This window comes from Hippocampus zosterae, chromosome 10, assembly GCF_025434085.1.
Source record: "Hippocampus zosterae strain Florida chromosome 10, ASM2543408v3, whole genome shotgun sequence".
In the NCBI taxonomy this organism is placed as follows: domain Eukaryota; kingdom Metazoa; phylum Chordata; class Actinopteri; order Syngnathiformes; family Syngnathidae; genus Hippocampus; species Hippocampus zosterae.
This window is the reverse complement of record NC_067460.1, coordinates 8,754,429-8,775,275: the sequence shown is the minus strand read 5'-3', so window position 1 is coordinate 8,775,275 and position 20,847 is coordinate 8,754,429. Positions and strand designations below refer to the sequence as shown.

At 42.3% G+C, this 20,847-nt stretch overlaps 2 protein-coding genes across 2 annotated transcripts; both read right to left on the bottom strand.

Annotated features, from left to right (window-relative positions):
* b3gnt2l (UDP-GlcNAc:betaGal beta-1,3-N-acetylglucosaminyltransferase 2, like) lies at nucleotides 1-9,484 on the bottom strand. The gene is made up of 4 exons (XM_052078987.1): nucleotides 7,240-9,484; nucleotides 4,868-5,520; nucleotides 985-1,100; nucleotides 1-695 (listed from the first exon to the last, which is right to left on the bottom strand). Exons 2-4 carry the CDS (start codon nucleotides 5,474-5,476, stop codon nucleotides 98-100), a joined length of 1,323 nt encoding a protein of 440 aa, XP_051934947.1. The 5' UTR covers nucleotides 5,477-5,520; nucleotides 7,240-9,484; the 3' UTR covers nucleotides 1-97.
* Nucleotides 9,485-9,632: 148 nt separating this feature from the next.
* Nucleotides 9,633-17,331, bottom strand: napab (N-ethylmaleimide-sensitive factor attachment protein, alpha b). The gene is made up of 11 exons (XM_052079084.1): nucleotides 17,105-17,331; nucleotides 15,930-16,009; nucleotides 15,733-15,849; nucleotides 14,712-14,758; nucleotides 14,551-14,628; nucleotides 13,301-13,356; nucleotides 13,113-13,197; nucleotides 12,450-12,554; nucleotides 12,296-12,364; nucleotides 11,107-11,157; nucleotides 9,633-10,469 (listed from the first exon to the last, which is right to left on the bottom strand). Exons 1-11 carry the CDS (start codon nucleotides 17,200-17,202, stop codon nucleotides 10,368-10,370), a joined length of 888 nt encoding a protein of 295 aa, XP_051935044.1. The 5' UTR covers nucleotides 17,203-17,331; the 3' UTR covers nucleotides 9,633-10,367.
* Nucleotides 17,332-20,847: the final 3,516 nt, after the last annotated feature.

Genomic DNA, 20,847 nt, shown 5'->3' with positions numbered 1-20,847 from the left:
TTAACAAGGTATGATCCTACATTTGTTCTGTTGGTGGAAATGTGATGATCTGAAGCCACTTTGTCAGTCTTCAACCCCCCAGCATACAGATTTTCCCTCAACAAGTCAGTAGCGGACTGTGAATGCCCTGCCAGATCTTCTTTACCTGCCGGGGCGACCGACGGTGGACAAGAATCAACTTCTTGTAGGCGCACAGGTTCCCACGGTCTCTGTCTCGGATGTCGAAGGTGTAAAACCCAGCGTGGGCCTCGGGCAAGATGCCCAGGGCACTGAAGCACATGCCAACGTAGACATCATCTATGGGGAAATAGGGAATGGCTCCGCAGGTGGAATAAAGCGGTCGCAGCAAGCCCCCGGAGATTACAAAGCCGCCACCACCCACGTAGGCCGGGTAGGGCCCCTCATAGAAGCTCATGGGAATGAAGTATTTGTTCTTGGGGTCCCGTTGGGGTCTCGCCATCTTTATCACGTCTCCGGCGTACAATCGAGAGGCCTTGGAAGAGTCGAGAGAGCTGAGATAGCTCAGCAGGGCCGGAGTGTTGACCATGACGTCGTCATCCCCGCTGAAGACAAAGGAGGCCCTCGGACACTTTTCCAGGGTCCAACGGAGAAAAGCGCTCATCTTGAGGGTCAGGTTGAGGAGAGAATCGTGGAAGTCGGCCTGCAGGATGTCGCCGTAGTGCTCTGCTTCAAACCTGAGCCATTGACAGCAATTTAGCACTTTAGTTGCTAGATCTAGCAACTTTTCAGACGAACTTAGCAACTTTTTTTCAGGGAAGCAACAAGTGTCGCTAATTTTTAAAATTTGCGATTCAACTTTCTTTCCCAAAAAACAAAACAAAACATCTTCTCCCCTGACTTCATATTTTATATCTTGATTTCCCCCCCCCCCCCAATTATCATGATGCAACGGCAATGTAATTGAACAAGATTTAGCACCAAATAGTGATTTACATATCCTAAAATTTAATTGGCAACACTGACCTGACCAACACACTGAGATCTGGGTCGTCCGGTGAAGCGGTGCCCAGCAGAAACGCTGTCCTCACACGTAGTCCCCCGTTATAGAGGCGCTCCCGTCCCCAGGTGTCACGCACCGCCTGCGTTAAATAAATAAAGTGCCAATGAAGTATATTTTTGTCTTTTCAGTCATTATCAACATGCCGTGCCATATATATATATATATATATAAATACCGTATTGGCCCGAATACAAAACGGCCCTGATGATAAGACGACCCCCTCTTTTTCCAAGACTCAAGTTTGAAAAAAAAACTTTTTGAACACCAAATTAATTTTCATACAGAAAATAATTACAGTACATCTGAAACAAGTGATTATAACTATATTTGAGAGAAAAAGCATGTTATTTTGCCTCATTCAAATCTTAATAGCTAAACATTTAAATATGTAAACTAAAGTGCAATCATATTCGTAAATGAATGGCTTTTGGTTTTTGAAATGAAAATTACATCATAACTTCTCCTCAGCTGCCGGTTAACCTGGCCGATCTTCAACCCACTTTTCTCCAGATTGTCGCTATGTTTCTCCATTTTCTGTTATCTCTTCTATTATTTTCTTCTCTTTTCTTTCTTGCCACTATTTTTTGTTTTTCTTCTTCGTGCTACCGCTATTTTTATTTTTATTCTTCGTGAAAGGGGTTCACTTGGGCTTGGGGAGTCAAGTTCAGCATTCACTTCAATGATATCTAGCGCCATCTAGCGTCGTGAATGGGTATAATGTCTAAACCCTGAATATAAGACAACCCCCACTTTTTCAGTCTTATTTGAATGCAAAAAACACCGTCTTATGTTCGGGCCAATACAGTAAAGTGTGAATGATTCAATTCAGTTAAATGAAAACCGATTTCCCAATTCAAATCCATCCATCCATCCATCTTCTACCGCTTATCCGGGGCCGGGTCGCGGGGGCAACAGCTTTAGCAGGGAAGCCCAGACTTCCCTCTCCCTAGCTACTTCTTCCAGCTCTCCCCGGGGGATCCCGAGGCGTTCCCAGGCCAGCTGGGTGACATAGTCTCTCCAGCGTGTCCTGGGTCTTCCTCTGGGTCTCCTCCCGGTGGGACATGCCCGGAACACCTCACCAGGGAGGCGTTCAGGAGGCATCCGAATCAGATGCCCAAGCCACCTCATCTGGCTCCTCTTAATGTGGAGGAGAAGCGGCTTGACTCGGAGCCCCTCCCGGATGACTGCGCTTCTCACCTTATCTCTAATGGAGAGCCCGGACACCCTGCGGAGAAAACTCATTTCGGCCGCTTCTATCCGGGATCTCGTTCTTTCGGTCACGACCCATAGCTCGTGACCATAGATGAGGGTTGGAACGTAGATCGACCGGTAAATTGAGAGCTTCCGACTTACTGCCGGCAATGCGAACCAAACTCTGACATCGGTGGTATAGTGACCGAACAGCCCGTATCAGGGGGTTTGGTACTCCATACCCACGAAGCACCCCCCACAGAACTCCCCGAGGGACACGGTCAAACGCCTTCTCCAAGTCCACAAAACACATGTAGACTGGTTGGGCGAATTCCCACATACCCTCGAGAACCCTGCTGAGGGTGTAGAGCTGGTCCACTGTTCCATGGCCGGGACGAAAACCACACTGCTCCTCCTCAATCTTAGGCTCGACTTCCTGACGGACCCTCCTCTCCAGCACCCCTGAATAGACCTTACCAGGGAGGCTGAGGAGTGTGATCCCTCTGTAGTTGGAACACACCCTCCGGTCCCCCTTTTTAAAAAGAGGGACTACCACCCCGGTCTGCCAATCCAGAGGCACTCTCCCCGTTGACCACGCGATGTTGCAGAGGCGTCAACCAGGACAGCCCCACAACATCCAGAACCTTGAGGAACTCTGGCCGGATCTCATCCACCCCTGGGGCCTTGCCACCGAGGAGCTTTTTAACCACATCGGTGACTTCAACCACAGAGATAGGAGAGCCCACCTCAGAGTCCCCAGGCTCTGCTTCCTCCAAGGAAGGCATGTTGGTGGAGTTGAGGAGGTCTTCGAAGTACTCTGCCCACCGGTTCACAATGTCCCGAGTCGAAGACAGCAGCGCCCCATCCCCACTGTACACAGTGTTAGTGGTGCACTGCTTCCCCCTCCTGAGACGTCGGATGGTGGACCAGAATTTCCTCGAAGCCGTCCGGAAGTCGGCTTCCATGGCCTCACCGAACTCTTCCCATGCTCGGGTTTTTGCTTCGGCGACCACCAATGCTGCGTTCCGCTTGGCCAGTCGGTACTCGTCAGCTGCTTCTGGGGTCCCACAGGCCATAAAGGCTCGATAAGACTCCTTCTTCAGCTTGACGGCATCCATTACTGCTGGTGTCCACCAGCGAGTACGGGGATTGCCGCCACGACAGGCACCAACCACCTTACGGCCACAACTCAGATTGGCCGCCTCAACAATAGAGGCACGGAACATGGTCCACTCTGACTCAATGTCCCCCGTCTCCCCCGGAACATGGGAAAAGCTATGTCGGAGGTGGGAGTTGAAACTCCTTCTGACAGGGGATTCCGCCAGACGCTCCCAACAAACCCTCACAATACGTTTGGGTCTGCCAGGACGGACCGGCATCTTCCCCCACCATCGGAGCCTACTCACCACCAGGTGGTGATCAGTTGACAGCTCCGCCCCTCTCTCTTCACCCGAGTGTCCAGAACATGCGGCCGCAAATCCGATGACACGACCACAAGGTCGATCATCGAACTACGGCCTAGGGTGTCCTGGTGCCAAGTGCACATGTGGACACCCTTATGTTTGAACAAGGTGTTCGTTATGGACAGTCCGTGACGAGCACAGAAGTCCAATAACAAAACACCACTCGAGTTCTGATTGGGGGGGCCGTTCCTCTCAATCACGCCCCTCCAGGTCTCACTGTCATTGCCCACGTGAGCATTGAAGTCCCCCAGTAGAACAAGGGAGTCCCCAGCAGGAGTACTCTCCAGCACACCCTCCAAGGACTCCAAAAAGGGTGGGTATGCTGAGCTGCTGTTTGGTGCATATGCACAAACAACAGTCAGGACCCGTTCACCCACCCGAAGGTGGAGGGAGGCAACCCTCTCGTCTACCGGTGTGAACCCCAATGTACAGGCACTGAGCCGGGGGGCAATAAGTATGCCCACACCTGCTCTGCGCCTCTCACCGTGAGCAACTCCAGAGTGAAAGAGAGTCCAACCCCTCTCGAGAGGACTGGTACCAGAACCTAGGCTGTGTGTGGAGGCAAGTCCGACTATATCCAGTCGGAACTTCTCTGCCTCACACACCAGTTCGGGCTCCTTCCCTGCCAGAGAGGTGACATTCCATGTCCCAAGAGCTAGCTTCTGCAGCCGAGGATCGAACCGCCAGGGTCCCCGCCTTTGGCTGCCGCCCAGCTCGCATTGCACCCGACCCCTTTGACCCCTCCCACGGGTGGTGAGACGATGAGAAGGGGGACCCACGTTGCCTCTTCGGGCTGAGCCCGGCCGGGCCCCATGGGTGTAGGCCCGGCCACCAGGCGCTCGCCAACGAGCCCCACCTCCAGGCCTGGCTCCAGAGGGGGGCCGCGGTGACCCGCGTCCGGGCAAGGGAAACTGAGTACCATCGATTTTATTTTTCATAAGGGGCTTTTTGTGAGCCGTGCTTTGTCTGGTCCCTCACCTAGGACCTGTTTGCCATGGGTGACCCTGCCAGGGGCATAAAGCCCCAGACAACTAAGCTCCTAGGATCATTGGGACACACAAACCCCTCCACCACGGTAAGGTGACGGCTCACGGAGAGGCCAATTCAAATCGTTTTTCCTTACACCCTTCGCAGGTACATCAATTCCAATTTTAAGGGCAATACATTTGAATTCAATATGAAGTCACCACACCTGCCGCCGTTCAAAGTGGGCCGGCATGGATTTGATGGCAAATAACAGGAATGTGGTGTTATCCTTGCACTTGTTGGGCTGGTCCATGAGGAACGGAGGCGAACGGCACTTCATCCCCCAGAGGAAGTTTCGCAGCAGGAGTGGATAGGAGTCTACATCCTGCACGTTGGTCTCAATCAGCTCTTGATTGGTGTTCCGGCAGTCAGGCCAAGGCGGAACTCGACTCAATGGGTTCTCACCCTGGTCTGCATGTTTCAGACTGGAGTGCAGAAGTCGATTCCAATATGCTCCATTTTCCGGGATCAAAGTCCGGAACGTGGAAGATATGTTGACACTTGGCAGGGTTGGAACTTTGGTTTGGAACCGGATTTGGACCGAGGTGTGAACAGGGGTTTGGATTGGAGTTTGGACCGAGGGCTGGACCGGGGTTTGGATCGGAGTTTGGACCGGGGTGTGGACTGGGGTTTGGACCTCCATTTGGCGCACGCCAGCACGCTTCGGAGGCTCTTTCATGCTGGAGTTCACCTCCTTTCGACTGTTGGAGTAGAGAAAGACAAGGAGTAAAGTGGACAGGAGGAGCAATACTCGGAACCTCTGAGTGATTCTCATGAGGGCGTTAGAGGTGGATCATCTTCTAGGAGTGGAGGACCAACCTGTGTGAAAAATGAAAGGAGTTTTTGGTCATTCTAGAATTGCAGTACAGTTTATCACGCTGTGTCGGATGTCAAAGAATAAAAATGGGCTCCTTCCAAAACTTGGGACCAGCGACAGAAAAGGTTCTGTTCCCTCAGAGCCTCGCCTTGGGTGCCATTAGCTGACCCAGTCCAGAGATGTCAGGCACTGTGAGATGATTTCAAGATTGAAAGAAATAAATAGAAACTTTAAATGAATTCTAAAGGAGCATGTGGAGGAAATCCAGAACCTCAGTTACGTGGTCCCTCTTATGTGTTCCAGTTAAGAGGCTAGCAGCAACATTTTGAGCTAGCTGGACCGACGTTAAAGGTCAGGGCTGGCTGACTTCAAAATTAAGTGCATTACAGTCATCCAGCAGAGATGTGACAAAAGCATGGATTATCGTTTCAAATTGCCTTTTTGCAATACAGGGTGCCTTTGTCTGGTCACTTTTGCTTGAATTGTTAAAAAATTTAATTTGGTCACAGACATATTTGAAATAATACTAATGCTCTGAAGTTGAGTCTCAACATACTGATACGAGAAGTCTTCTCAAGGAAGAGAACATGACATCAAGCTAATTGGTTGTGTATGTATGTCTTTTGAGTTGGGAAAACTGGATTACAGTACAAATATGGCCATCGCATGCCATCTCTGAAACGATGTAGTCATTTTTTTTCTCATAACATATTCATCTTTTCATGAAATAAAATGCCCACAATATCCAGAAGCACGCCCACCACAATCATAATACAAGCCAGATCACGTCTAAGCAAAAAAAGCAAAGTTTTGCTGATCTTAATTCACAAGATAATGCCACATTATTTGCTGTCGCTAGGTTTATCGTCTACGATCTCATGCATTGATTTGCATTTCCTCAGGAAGGGTCAATCAGAGCAAACACCATTTTATATACTGCAATTAGTAGCCCTCATTCAAATCATCTCTAAAAGTTTTAAGAAAAATAATTCAACCACAACGGCCTCTCAAGATACTAGCTCACTGAGGATCTCTGCTTGCTACACCTGACATACAGTCCAGTCTTGATCGCGGGTTCCATCTCAGGGTTGGTACATGTGGGAATTTTTCTTTTCTTAATTACAGTGACTTATTTAGTGTGTTTAGTTATTAAGTTTGATGGGAATTGTTCTTTTTTAATTACAGTGAATTATTTAGTGTGCTGTTCAGTTTCGCTGCCCTTATTGTTAGCTATGTGTGTTTTTAACGCACTGCATGTTTGCACTGTGGTTGAGAGGAAAGAAATGTAATCTGTGCTCTATGTTGGACAAAGAGCATATTTGACAATAAAGCTGACTTGACTTGACTGAACGGTGGAATAAACGTTTCCCCAACAGATTGGCTCGACACAATTGATTACGGCCTAAAGCCTTTTTCAATCAATCAAAAATATTTCTTGTTTTGCACAATGATTTGCCTTACGTGCGAATGCTGTTTTGCAAATAATGCCGACTATATTGTTACAAAACATTTTGGCAGCCTGCTGTTCCATAAATTATCGCGGTGGTCTCGGTTACTCTGTCCACGAGTGTGCATCGTGTGTTCAACACGGCGCAATTAAACAGGGACTTTGTAGGGCGCTCCATCGTACAAACAAGTACTGTACGCATTGAAGCAAAACGGAGGCAACCACATCATCCTTACATATATTTAAGCAAAAGAGAGGGGGAAAATAAACTTACTGAAAGGTGACTTGCACGAGGGTTCTTGGGGCTCGACGACTCCGAGGATCACGTGACCTTACCTGGCGTGTTTGTGCAAAAACATCAACAGATGTGTAGGTTTGAAGCCACCACCAGCGCAAAGGGACTACTTTACTCGGCGGAGAAGACGCTGCAAGAGGCCAAGTTCAGTTTGCGCCGTATTTTCGGTTTTTCATTTGTCTTCAGTTTATGGCCATAAAGCGGTTTTAAAAACATATATTCTTATGTTTTTACTCTACTCCTCAGGTAGCAGCAGGGGCATTCAGAGGGCAATAGCCTATGCATGAGAATGATGCTCCCAACATTTGTGTTTGTCTGTCCATGTGTGTATGTGTGGCGGCACAGGTGTGTCTGTTATTTTTACAAATTGCTCACCAATTTAAAACATCGAAAATGGTTTACTTTCTTTTAGGATTCCCTTTTAAGGCTTGAACAGCCAGCGATATCTCTTGAGATAGATAGGTAGGCGAGTAATAAATGTATCTTATTATTATTGGTATAAGTGAACCTCCGAAGTCAAACCAAGTTTGAAAAATGCCACAAATAAAACCTCGAATCCTACGCGATGTCGCATTACGTAACTCTTGTGAGACTTAAATTCAATGAATATCGAAAGGTAGCATGTCATTTTCATTGTGGGTCTCATCATTAGGTTCAAGCTCAATTCTTATCCAGCATATAATGAATGCGATATCACGTTGTGTGGCTTTTTGCGGGATGCCAACACAAAAACTACGGTAGGCTACATAGTTTGTCAAATATTTTTTATGGAGTGGGACCAACAACACATCTCGTTGAAAGTAATATGCGCACACAGTACGGCAATCGTACGCAGTAATGCTGTGCCATATTTCTGTTGAACAGGACAAATGTTTGCAATACTAGACGTTTACGTGTATTGAACGTGTGTTTGAATACGTTTCAAAGTGTTACAGGGTGTGAAGAGTTGTCAGATCTGCGATTCCCAGTGTGTGATGCACAACTGCAATTCAGTTGATTATGTGTCTTAATTTAAATAAATTGGCATCTTTAGTAAGTATTTTTTCTCTAATTGTAATTTAACTTTTATGTGAAATGAGTTTTTACGGAATCAAAGGAATCTTAAATATACCTCTTCCACTTCATTTTTTTCCTGCTCGGCTACTCTATTTGAACGTTTATGATGATACTAGGAGAGCCACATTATTATTATGACTGTATTTCTGTGGTACTTGGTGTAAAAGGTTTGAGAATCACGCAGTTAAATTATAAGGACAAAGGTTTTTTAAATATGTAAATTAAATGTGTAACCCGCGCATGAATAACTGAACTGGAAGCTACGATTTTTGCTCTTAAATTCATTTTAATGAGAAGGTTGGTGGCGTAAAATGTTGTAGAACGACTCTTAACAAAAACGGAGTACATTTTTTGACATTTTATGATTAAAAAACACCGTATAACCCTCATTAACTTGATGTCAGTACCTACAAAAGGCCACTGGGTGTCAGTATTGCTTTGCCAGCGCTTTCTTGCTGCATCTGTATTGCGTCAGGCGTCGACAAGGGGGAGGAGTTTGACTTTATTATAAGAGTCCTGTAATTTATTATACAGTGAGTGTCAACTTGTTGCACTCGTACGGCAATGGGGGTTGGGGGGGCATGAAAATGTGAATTTAAACATCGCCTGTAAGTTCGCCAAGGTTTTTACTTGACTTCACATGATTTCCTGCTTTGGTTGGGTTGGACATCACTTTGGAGGTTTCCACGCTATCAACACGCACGTTAAGACAAGAGTCGGAGACAGACCAGGCACGTGTAAAAGAAGACAAACAAAAATGAAAGATCGAAAGGAGAAACGCTAGTCTATTGGTCTTGTCGAAAACCATGCAAAATGTTCATCATGACGTGCGGGACAAAACCACACAAAGTCCTTGGGGGGGAATCAAATGAGATTCTCATCCCGAGGCGCTGAAATGAAGACATCACGATTGTTATGATAAGTGGAGCCATGGTGCCACAATAGGGAAAAAGCCATCTAAGCACTTTGCTTAACTTTGTTCAGTTACGAAAGTCACAAAACATTTAATAATTTAGATAGGGTTGAGTCTATTTCCAAAAGTAGTACAGTTGGCAAAGGGAGTATGCTGAAGTGATACATGTTGATTGGTGGGAGACTAAGTTCAGCCTGTGTTGTTATGGAGTCTTTACGGCATTAGGTGCTTTTTTTTTGGTCTGAATCAAATCTGTAATATTGTAATATTGTCTGTGAATATTTAAACTATGTACATAGGCAATTTTAAAAAACGTCTTTTTTTTGCTTCAGTTCACGTTTGAGGTTCACTGTTTGTGAATTTTGCAGATTTTTTAAAACCCGCTCCTCCATTATTTGTTAAAAAAAACCCCTCAGATTATGGGGATTTATTGACTTATTTGTGATTTTCCAGACACTTTGGTTTGGTGTTGTTGATACCACAGGTACCCAACGTTGAAATACAAACAGTTAATTTTCCCATGTATTTTAAAATATGGATGATTGGTTTTGCTAACATTCAGATAGTAATGTAGATTTTTTAAAATAAAATTTTAATGCGTAGTTACTTTTTCACCAGACTTGGAACACAGTTGCTCTAAGAAAAATTTATGAAACGATACATCTCAACGAAGAGACCAACACTGGATGTCAGGGAGGAGCCAAGTTTAGTCCAGGTAAAAGCAGAAAGTCTTTATCGCATATGCATGTTCATGTGCAATTCATTTATAAGACATTACTTTTAAGGGTAGAGTTATAGGATCAGTTTAAAGTGTCGATAAGAATTTTTGGGCTCATAGTTTGTGCATATATTTATAGTTTAAACCATTAAAGGGAATTTAAAGCATTATTTGTGCATCAGTTACATGCATTTTTTTCACTCTTCGTAGAATGGCTCAATTTCTCGTCATGTGCTGGCAATCTGACAACATAAATAATAACCATTAGTGCACTCAGGAGAATAGTGTTCATAGAGATCAGATCCCATGGATGTTATGAAAGGTGGATATAAGGATTTAAAGGTAAGCAAAGATGATGGGAGAGAGAAAGAGAGAGTTGAGGCAAAAACACAAGGCGCAGTGGTGAGGGCGGAGGTCAAGTCAGCACAGGTCGTACTCGTCCTCCTGTATGGTCTTCTTGATGCGCAGGAGCATGGTGGTGAGCCACTGGTCAAGCCGCGAGATGGTGTCAAACTCCTTAACCTGTTCAAATTAAAAACATCAATCAATCAATAAAACACAGTTTTATTTTAGACCAAAGTTACTATACTTAAAAAAAAATGAAATAAGTGAATCTAAAATTGAAAAAAACATTTTCGTTCACAAAATAAAACCAAAAAAAGTAAACTGAGAAGTACATATTTCATTTATGAAACTAACGAAAAATTACAGGAAAAATGTTCTTTGTTTTTGTCTATGGAAATTAATATCATATGTGAGCTTTCAGGATTTATGTTCTTATTTTGGTTTTGCCGCATATCCAGACAGAAGGAAGGTTTAACTGTTATTTTTTGCAGTTTACTTCATTGCACAATACTGACTTAAAAAAAAAAAATATACGGTATATATCATTGTGTACTCGACAAGAACTTTAAATATTAAAAAAAAAACTAAAATTAAACCTAAACAAAAACAAAAACGAAGCAAAATAAAATTGAATAAAAACTAACAAACTTGCTCTAAAAAAACTAATTAAAACTAAGTGAATTTAACAAAAAAAACAAAAGAGATGGCAAAATTGCAAGTTAACCATTATGAGAAAAAATAAATAAATCACAACTATTATAATCCATGTTGAGTCAGAAATGCACAACAGCACTACACAAAGGTTTCCATTCACCGAATCGGTGTAGGCGTCCACGTTCTGTTCTTCACAAGCCTCGAGGAGTTTCTGGTCAAGAAAAAAAAAGCAGATTTTTAAAGCAAGAGTGCAGCACAGTACCACGTTGTGGGCAGCACTGAGGTCAACTGGATGAACAGGTAGTGTAAATAAATGTATGCCTCTGAGTAATGCTGCACTCTATGTACAATGTTTAAATCTCTTTTGTTGTTTGAGACGGAAGCTACCTTCAACAGTTGCTTGAAAGTTTGTGTGTTGAAGTAAAGAGAGATCGAAACACTTAAGGAACTGGAGTTCCCTACCCCTGATCAAGACTAATTTCCATTCACAAATCTAAGTGGTTCCACATCACATGTTAGCATTAAGCTAGCATGCCTTCATGAAAATTGATGTGCGTTAAAAAAGAAAAGAAAATCCACTCCGATTAATTTTAATTGGTGTCAATAGTATGTGGAATTTGGAGATACGATACCCTCTATGGATGTCCCGATCAGCTTTTCTGGCACCAGAGTCTGATTTGCATTTAAGTACTGAATCTGCTGACACAGAGTTGCGATCCAATACCTCGATAATGCATGAAGAGAAAAAAAAGCGTTCTGACGTGTCACAGTTGCTAACCTGTCTGTCACTTTCTGAGCTCTCTCAACTCTTTTACGATGTCATTTCGCGAGGACGCTTCTTTATATCAGGCAAGGCAGACTTGTATAGGGGCATTTTTAGGCTTGCTTCTTCCTCCATTCAAGCTATGAAGACAATCCCACCGCTCCGTCTCTGCCTACAGGAAAGCTTTGCGCAGCTGAGAACGAGTCTCTGGGTGTGTGCGGGTCACACTTAACATCACAAAAAAAAAAAAAAAAAAGGGCAAAAAATTGGCATTGTGAAATTTAAAACGAAGCTTCTACTGTTCTATTTGGCAAGATATTTGCTCATTTGGATTATTTTCTAGCTTTGTGACCTTTAAATGCTCATGAAATAAGAAAACCAATCTTTTTCACCCGATACCAGATCAGTTTAAAGTCACGCAAACAACCCCAATTTCCGATCGGATCGGGACAATCCTAGTACCGGTACTCTAATTTCCAGCTGATATTGTAAATATATACATTACCAGTAAGTAAATAGACAGTTGACAAGTTTATGGTTTTTCCAAAGACTTAACAGGCGACCTTGCTCCAAAGACGGAACCTACCTTCAACAGCTTGCACTCTCGAGAGTCCGAAAAGGCCGGGAACATTTCTTCATACTTCTGCACAGCCAGCTAACACGGTGCGAGAAATGCTGAGTATTATTACCGTGACGGGAGGCACAGTTCAAAGCGTCAGTGCGCAGTCACCGCGACTCACTTTGGCATTGAGCATGTCCACGCAGAAATGACAGAGCGCCGCTTTGAAGAAGTGATTCGTGGCGCTGTATTTGAGCAGCGTGCTGTCCATGGCGTGAGTGCCCACCTTCAATAGACAAGCAAAACACTGCAGGGACCCAACTTCACGTTTGTGTAAAATGACCATTCAAGGTTGGCACAAAACCGCCGAACAGCAAACCAACATTCATTGCCAGAACTCATTTTGTATATTTTTTTCCACACGCACAAAAATGCTAAAAAAAATCAACTAGCTCATAATGCGACTATTATTGAGGTACTATGTGTGTCATGCATAAAATGCCAAATATACCAAAAATTAGGCATATTCACATTGTAATCACATCCCTGCCAACTATTGGTGAATGGTGATGCGACAACATAAATCTACAGTCAACCTCTGCATAGTCACAGTTCGGCATGGACATTCACATTTTCTCAGATTGAAGCTTTTTAAATTTTAAGATCAGTTTTAAATTTTTATTTTTATTTTATAACCACTAAGTTGTTGAAGTATCATACTCTCCGACGGTGTCAGGTGCGAGTGTGCATTTGTTTGCATGTAAGAGAACACTTTTTAGTTTGGTTGGAGCTCGATGATGGGCCCCCTTGTCAGCCAGTGAGTGTATCGGCATTTGAAGCTGACCTGCTCGTAGATTTCAATGGCTTTGTGGTATTGTTCCAGCTGGGCAGCGTAAGTGGCGACCTTTAAAAGGCACTTGTTGGCCGAACTGTGAAAAGTCAAGCAAAGCGCGGCTCAGTCTAAGGTGCGGGATGACAAAAAAGAAACCTGATGATGACTACAGTAAGACTGCTGATGGGGTTTACACTCACCTGGTGGATTCTTCACCTTTGTAATAATCTGCGGCTTGTTCATAATGAGCGATGGCCTGCGAGGAAAAGATGCATGTGGGTCATTTAATTTTGAATTTCACTTGATATATCTAAATGATGTCTGAAATTTTTTTCACTGTATTATCATTCATGCAAATGTAGCATCTCTGAGAATAGCAAATAAAAAAAAACTGTTCAAGGAGTAAAAGAGGAAAAGGGCAAAAACGAAGACGTCAGACGCCTTTGTTATGGCACTACGAAACATGGCAGGAGGAAGCCTTCAATTTTGTGGTCACATTATTTTTGTCCAACATTTTGGTATACTTCACCAAATATGTCTTTATCTAACTAATGTTACAAATATTTTTTCAAAAGGTGCGTCAAATATTTGCACACGTTTGTAGAATATTTGGCATTATAGTTGGACCTTTCTGGATTTTTCATGTAATATTGATTTTTTTCAATGCGTATTCTTTTTTTATTTAAAAAAGTGCATATTTCAGCAAAACGTTTTTTTTAATCTCATGCCTGTATTAGTTTCTGATACTTTCTATAATTTTAAAAAATATAACTTTTTACTTTTTAAAATTCAGTGTATTTTTCCATTTAATATTTGTGCATTTTTGTCTACGGTATTCGACTGGTAGTTGTAACGGCAAAAATCAGTGAGGAATTGATACTCTCAAAAAAGGTTTGAGACACCAACTATATGTTGATGTCACAAGATGATGTTCTTTTTGTCGACTACTTTTGTTTATACGGAGCTCCTCGACTCAATTCAACATAGTTCCTTGGTCCCAAGATGGGCGCACAAAAACAACAAAAAATTGGTGATAAATATTTTTTTGCAAACTAAAGACAAGACTCCCCCCCAAAAAAATTCATATGTGAACTTGCTAAAAACGAACCACAAATATGCATAGTTCAATGTGTTTTGGAAATTTTTCTAACAATTTGTCATTTTTCTCAACTTTTTGTTGAATATTTGGATCTTATTTTAATTTCATTTTTTAGATATTTTTTTCAACAAACTGTGAACTGTATTTTAAATTTTCAGAATTTTAAGTTATTTTCCATGTCTTTTTTACCATTTTATAATATGTCTGGATATTATTTTTCCTCATGACTTTTGGATGATTTTTTTTACCATTTTTCTAATATGTCTGAATATTGTTTTTCCTCATACGTTTGGATTAACTTTGGCTCTTCTTAGACAGTGTAAGCGTGACTGAGGTTTTGACTTTAGGCACCTTATCGATGTCCACCATCTCTGTCTCATAGATCTCAGCGATGCCTATGTGATGTTTGGCCGCAATAGTGAAGCGGCCCTGAAGTGACCCAAAAAAAACATAATAAATTAACACCAAATAAACACATACAATTGGAAAATAAAAAATAAATGCAAACTCACCATATCTGTGTATATCTCAATAGCTCGGTTTAGACAGTTTATGGCCTCTGTTGACACAAGGAATAAAAAAAATACATTCACCAACCACAAAATAATGACATCCAATACAGCAATCCTCTGCATATTTTTTTTTCCAAAGACGGTGCCCGGTTAGGCAGCAGTCTGCAAGTGGTCGTCAAGAGCCTTGCTTTTTTTTGTGTGTGTGTGTGTGTGTGTTTTGTCTTGTCTTGTCACATGGTGTTGTTGTTCCACATCGTGTGGACCTGATGTGGATTTTTTTTCAGCATTTTTTTGGCCATGACATTCGTCAAAAGAAAAGAATCTGTGCTTGGTGGTCGCGCCTTCTCGGCAGCATTTGTGCACCAGCACTGATTTTTGATTAGGAAGAATGTCGGCGCCCTTTGACTACTGGTGCTGGACAGCCCCGGGGCGCTTGTTTTTTGCGCCTGTAATGGGCAGCATTTTTCACAGCCCCGTTTTGTTCAGCGGAAATGTCGGTGCTGTTGGACAGTCTGTGGCTGCGTGGATGGATAACAAGGTTAAGAACCACTGTTTTATTCAGTAAGGCTACTAAATAATTTGGGAAAACCCAGGTGATGATGACACATCATCATGACAACATTTGCCTTAACTGGAGGCACTGCCAGTGACGGTGCACAGAGACAAGTGCCAACAAATGACGCGGCCAAAATGGGAAGCTGAAAGAGGGTTTCGTGACGCAAGATGTACACACAAAGTATAAATTATGATCGAAGTTAGTGGAGCTGTTGCAGCGGGCTGCCAACTCTAGAGATTTCACTTTTGAAATCATTCAGACTGATAATTGGCCACAGTAGAGTGATTTTCATTTAGATGAAGCAAGAGTATTAGAAATACTTCTCTGTGTCATTCCAGTGCAGGTCTACAATCACAATAATAAATCACATGGTCAATGAATATGTCTCAAAAGTCAGCAGTCCCTTTCTTTGTAAGGGCAGAATTGACAATGGTGCCATTCGGTGTCAAATTGGGACACTTTTACCTTGCGGGTCGGCTTTTTTGAAGGCGTTTCCGGCATCTATGAAGTTGGTGGCCGCGTCGTGTTTGCTCTGCATCTGCAGGTGGAGGCGAGCCGCCTGGGAGAAGGCATTCCCCGCCGCTGCAAAAAGAGGACAGTCCGCGTGAAAACAGAAATAAAGGAGCAAGAAAGGTGCTGGTGATAAGGAAAAATCAACATACCACACCAGTTCTTTGCCATCTTGAACATGTTGGCGGCCCTCACGTACATGTCACAGGCCTCTTCCTGCTTGGAGGAACCCCTGCACATGACATTAAGCCGATTTATTATTAATATTTATCATGACATTCTTGAACAACTGACCTGTAATTTCATAGCATCTACCATCTTTCACATCACTGTAATGCCATTGTTGCTGGAGTTCTTCTTGCTTTGTCGCTCTCCATCATTTGCATTATTCTGTTGTTGATCAGTATTACTGCACTGTTGCACACTTTCTTTTGCTTCATGACTGTTTACTTGTATCTAAGGACCTCTGCGCTCATACTAGTAAATACTATGTCAGGTAGGAGCCATGATAGTCACTTGGAAGACTGAAAATTATGTTCTGGCATAATTGCAAGCATACAAACCGTTCCCCCCACGCATACAGTCCCCAACCCTGAGTTTTGAGCGCAATGAGCTGCCCCATCCCATCCTGCTGCGCTTCTTGCACAAAGCCGCAACAACAAGTCAAATGAATAAAAGTAAGAGAAGATTTGATAAAAGCATCACTTCACTTGTCACAGCTTTATTGTATATATTGTGGTATTGTCAACCATAAGTCTTGCATTTCTTTCGACTCACTGTATTCTTGGTTATTATCACACAAAGTTAACATGGCATTCTATGTGTAAAGTCACCACCGCCGTGAGATTTTTTTTAAACGTAAACTCTGCCTTGGCTCAATAAAGGTTGAGAAACACTGCTCTAAACAAATGATGACTGACAGCTGATGACGAGTACGGCCTATTCCACTAGATGGCGCAACCTGATGAACAAACAATATTAGCCGTTTTTGGCACAAAATACCGGGAATTCATGTTAATCATTCACTATTCTTGTGGTGAGCCTTGTGGAAAAGCAAGCATGCTTCCTCACAACAAGCAATCCTCCATTTCATTCTGTGTGTATTGACAATTCCAACATCAGCGTCCACGCAGTTTTAAGTCGTTTAAGCAGTCACCACATTGGCGCAAATGGCTTAAAATTCTCCGTAACGACTAAATCACACATACAAAACAGACAGTGGGAGTAATAAAGAGGACTTTCATCAGATATTACTTGTCGCGTATCGCCGCTACCTTTTCCGCTTAGTTGGCCCTTTAGCTAACGCGGCTACAGTGGTGCCACTCACCCGAAAAGTGCCCCCAAAAAAGTCTGTGATGACCTCAACTTCTTTTCAGCTTCGGCAATCAAAGCCGTGGCTTCCTTCTCTTTGCCGCTGTTGTCCATGCTGGGGGCGAGTCACTCAGTTTAGAGAGAGGAGGTGACAAAAAAGGGGAGAAGTCAACAAACTTTTAGCATAAGCGACAGCCGTTGATTTGATTCGAGTCGCCAGTTCCCTGTCACGTGACATGAAACGTGACATGAAAACACCGGAAACGCTCTGTCGGCGCGTTCAGTGACTGCCAGTAAAACTGAGACGTCACCAAAAATACTTTGGAACATTATTTCACATTCACAATGCTGAAAATGCACAAACAAAATAATGATGATGATATAGGGACTGTTTCGGCCCATTACGTCTGAAAATAAGCAAAAATGTTGCTGATTGTTTGAATATTTACTGTCGAGACGTTGAAGAAATACCAAGAATTTTGACATTTCTCTAAATTAAACCAGGTATCTAAATGATTAATCAATTTTCAAAAATAATCATCAATGAAAGAGAAAATAGATTAGTTGTCGATTAATCATTGCACATTACAAATAATGATTCAATTAAAAAGCATTTGCACAAAATAAAGTCAATTGAAAGTGGAATTTCAATAAAAATTTGAAAGCAAATATTCCAGTCTGTTACTTTTTTGTGTAGCAAAACACAACAATGTTTGTATGTGGGGGAAAACAAATTTTCCCCCATGCCACTACGAGAAGAAATGATACAATGCTGAAGAAGCCTGTCGACTCCTCTGACATTTTGCTATATTTTCCAGTATTTTATCTTTTATATTTGGTGTCGACTGGTGACAGTCCCACTCTGGCGCACAGAAAATGACACATTGGACATGACACAATTTACTTTGCAATGAAAAGAGCGTGGCAGTTTGTCCCCCATTTATTAAATGATAACTAAGACTGAGGTCTTTTGGGGTTCAGGGGTCACTCCTTAAGACGTTCTATAACTCGGTGGTGGCCTCGGCCATCTATTATGGCATTGCTGGTCAGGCAGCATCTCGGCCCGGGACAGAAAGAGACTGGAGCGACTGGTCAGGAAGGCCAGTTCTGTCCTGGGTTGCTCCCTTGACACTCTGGAGGAGGTGCTAACTAAGCTAAAAGCTATGATGGCCAGTCCCTCCCACCCCCTCCAGCCCGCCCTGACAGCACTTGGTAGCTCCTTCAGCCAGAGACTGTTACACCCGCGCTGCAAGAAGGAGAGATACCGACGCTCGTTCCTACCGACTGCTGTCAGGCTGATGAATAAAAAATAACAATCATAATAATAATAATAATTAAATGATGTGAAGGTAAATTGTAAATAGTACTGCGATTTATCCATTTGTGTTCATATTGTTTTTAATTGAAAGATGTTTGTTGTTTTTTTTTTCTCTCTTCTTCTTTCTACATACATTCTTGCTGCTGGAGGCTGTAAATTTCCCCATTGTGGGACAAATAAAGGATATCTTATCTTATCTTATCTTATCTAAACATATTATTTTGCGTTTCTGTTGCAGAAAATATTAATACAATCCATTTTTTTTACACATCTGCTAGAATAAACGTGTTCTCGAAGCACACAATAAGGAGGTGGGGCTATGCATAACTATGTCGACGGCTGTTGTTGCAATGCATAGTTTCAGCCTTTGGGGTGAAGGAAGCTACGAACTGCAACTTTATAGATTAAATGCAAATGGATTGTGCTTACAAGTTAAATAGAAGCGAATTATACTAAACAGATGCACTATATTTGATTTGAAAAAGCCATTGGAAAACGATGAACAGATTGAATGTTTATTTCAGTGCTTCCATTTTGTACCACGAGAGGACACTGCATACCACTAGTGGTAATTGTACCACGCATTGAGTCTCTACATTCAAAAATAAGATCCTTTGGTACCTTTCCGGTACTTAATTTGAACATGTACATCGGTTGCACATGATTCAAATTATGGTACAGATTTCATTTTCTTGTGTTTTCCTCCACAATAAACAAAAACAACATAAACAAAAGATTTAGTTTAATACAGTCTGATCATTTGCAACCAAAAAGCAAGAACTTGTTTCAGTTTTTTAAACTTTTAAGTAAATGTACGAGTCATTTACTTAATTGTATTGTAAAAGTAAAAAAGTAAATACTTTGAGAAGTGCAATTCTAAAAAGTGGAAATATTTTTTTATTGTCGGCTATACACATTGCAGTCTTTTTTGATCATTTGTTTTGGGTAAAAAAAAAACACCCCAGTACACAAAAAGGTTTCCCTTATTAATTAAATTGTATTGTGCTCGTACTGAGATGAAAAAAGCTCTTAGCATGGCTTTAAACCCAGCTAAATATTGAGAGGGTAATTAGGACTCCACTCACTATATGTCCTGCATTACCAAAACCAAACAATATAAGGAAAAGTGTGAAATTAGCTAATGATGTATTACCTGAAAAAATATACCTGACGTTTGTTTTTGTTTTTCAGGTTGCAAAGATAATTATTAATGGCAGTAGCCAGGGGTTTTAAGCTGCCACAATACAACACATTGACTATGAATCATTCTCGGACACATAACATAAAATTAAAATATATATGTCTGTGGAATATTTTGCTTCTCCAAATACATGCATCATCATTGATAATGTGCCATGGTTCACATTTCTTCATGTTTCTGTTCTCCTTGTTTTTTTTCCCTACCTGGTAAGCCCCAATACCGAAGTTGAGCCGCACTTGACTGTATCTGTTTCTATTTACATGTGTTTTGAGTCGTGTCATCGTCGTTGGAGGTTGAAAACAGTAATGAGCCCATTTACACAAAGTAAGGGTTTGGAAGAACAAATATACATTTTCAAAAGCAGAAGGTAAACGTATGAAGTCATCAGAATAAAAACCTCGAGTCAAGTACAGAAACCTGAAAAAAAATACTTCAAGTAAAGTAGCTAATTATTTATACTTTGTTAATTCACATTGCTGGGGACTTGAATAATTGCGATTTGGATTGGAGTTGACTTCTTCACAGTTTAGTGTTCAATCGGCCTGCCATGCATGTTTTGCAATGTGGGAGGAAACCGGAGTACCCGAAGAAAACCCACGGAGGCCCGGGGACAACATGCAAACTCCACACAGGGAGGCCGGAGATTAAATTGAATCACTGCGCTGTGAGGTCGACGTACGAACCACTGGATCACCGGGCCCTTGGTTTCAGCATTTAAATCAACCAGGTTGTGGTTAACAGTAAAGCCGTTTTCGGTTTGGCATGCTATTACATACAGAGTAAGATGTACAATCTGAGATATACAGTACATGCACCTTATCAAAGAGTAAATACAGCCCACTTACATTCAATCCACTCCAATGGATAACTGGATGCAGAGATGACAAACTTGTTTTCCCCAAAGGCCACTTGTAATTTTGGTTTTGTTTAGAGGGCTGTTGCACCACATTGCGTATTATCGCCCCATCATAATATTACATATCAAGTCAAGTCAACTTTATTAGCAAATATGTATGTGATACAGCACACGTGAAATTCTTCCCTCTCAACCACAGGAGAGAGAGGAGCCGCTGCGGTACCCACGCTGCCATCAACAGAAAAGTAAACATAAAATGACAAAATAATACAACACAACACATAAGACACAGACAGTCATGCAATCTTAACCACTTTTTCTGCATACGGTTTGCTGTTTGAAGCAGTTATAGACGAAAGAGGAGGGAAGCATTGTGTTCTTTCA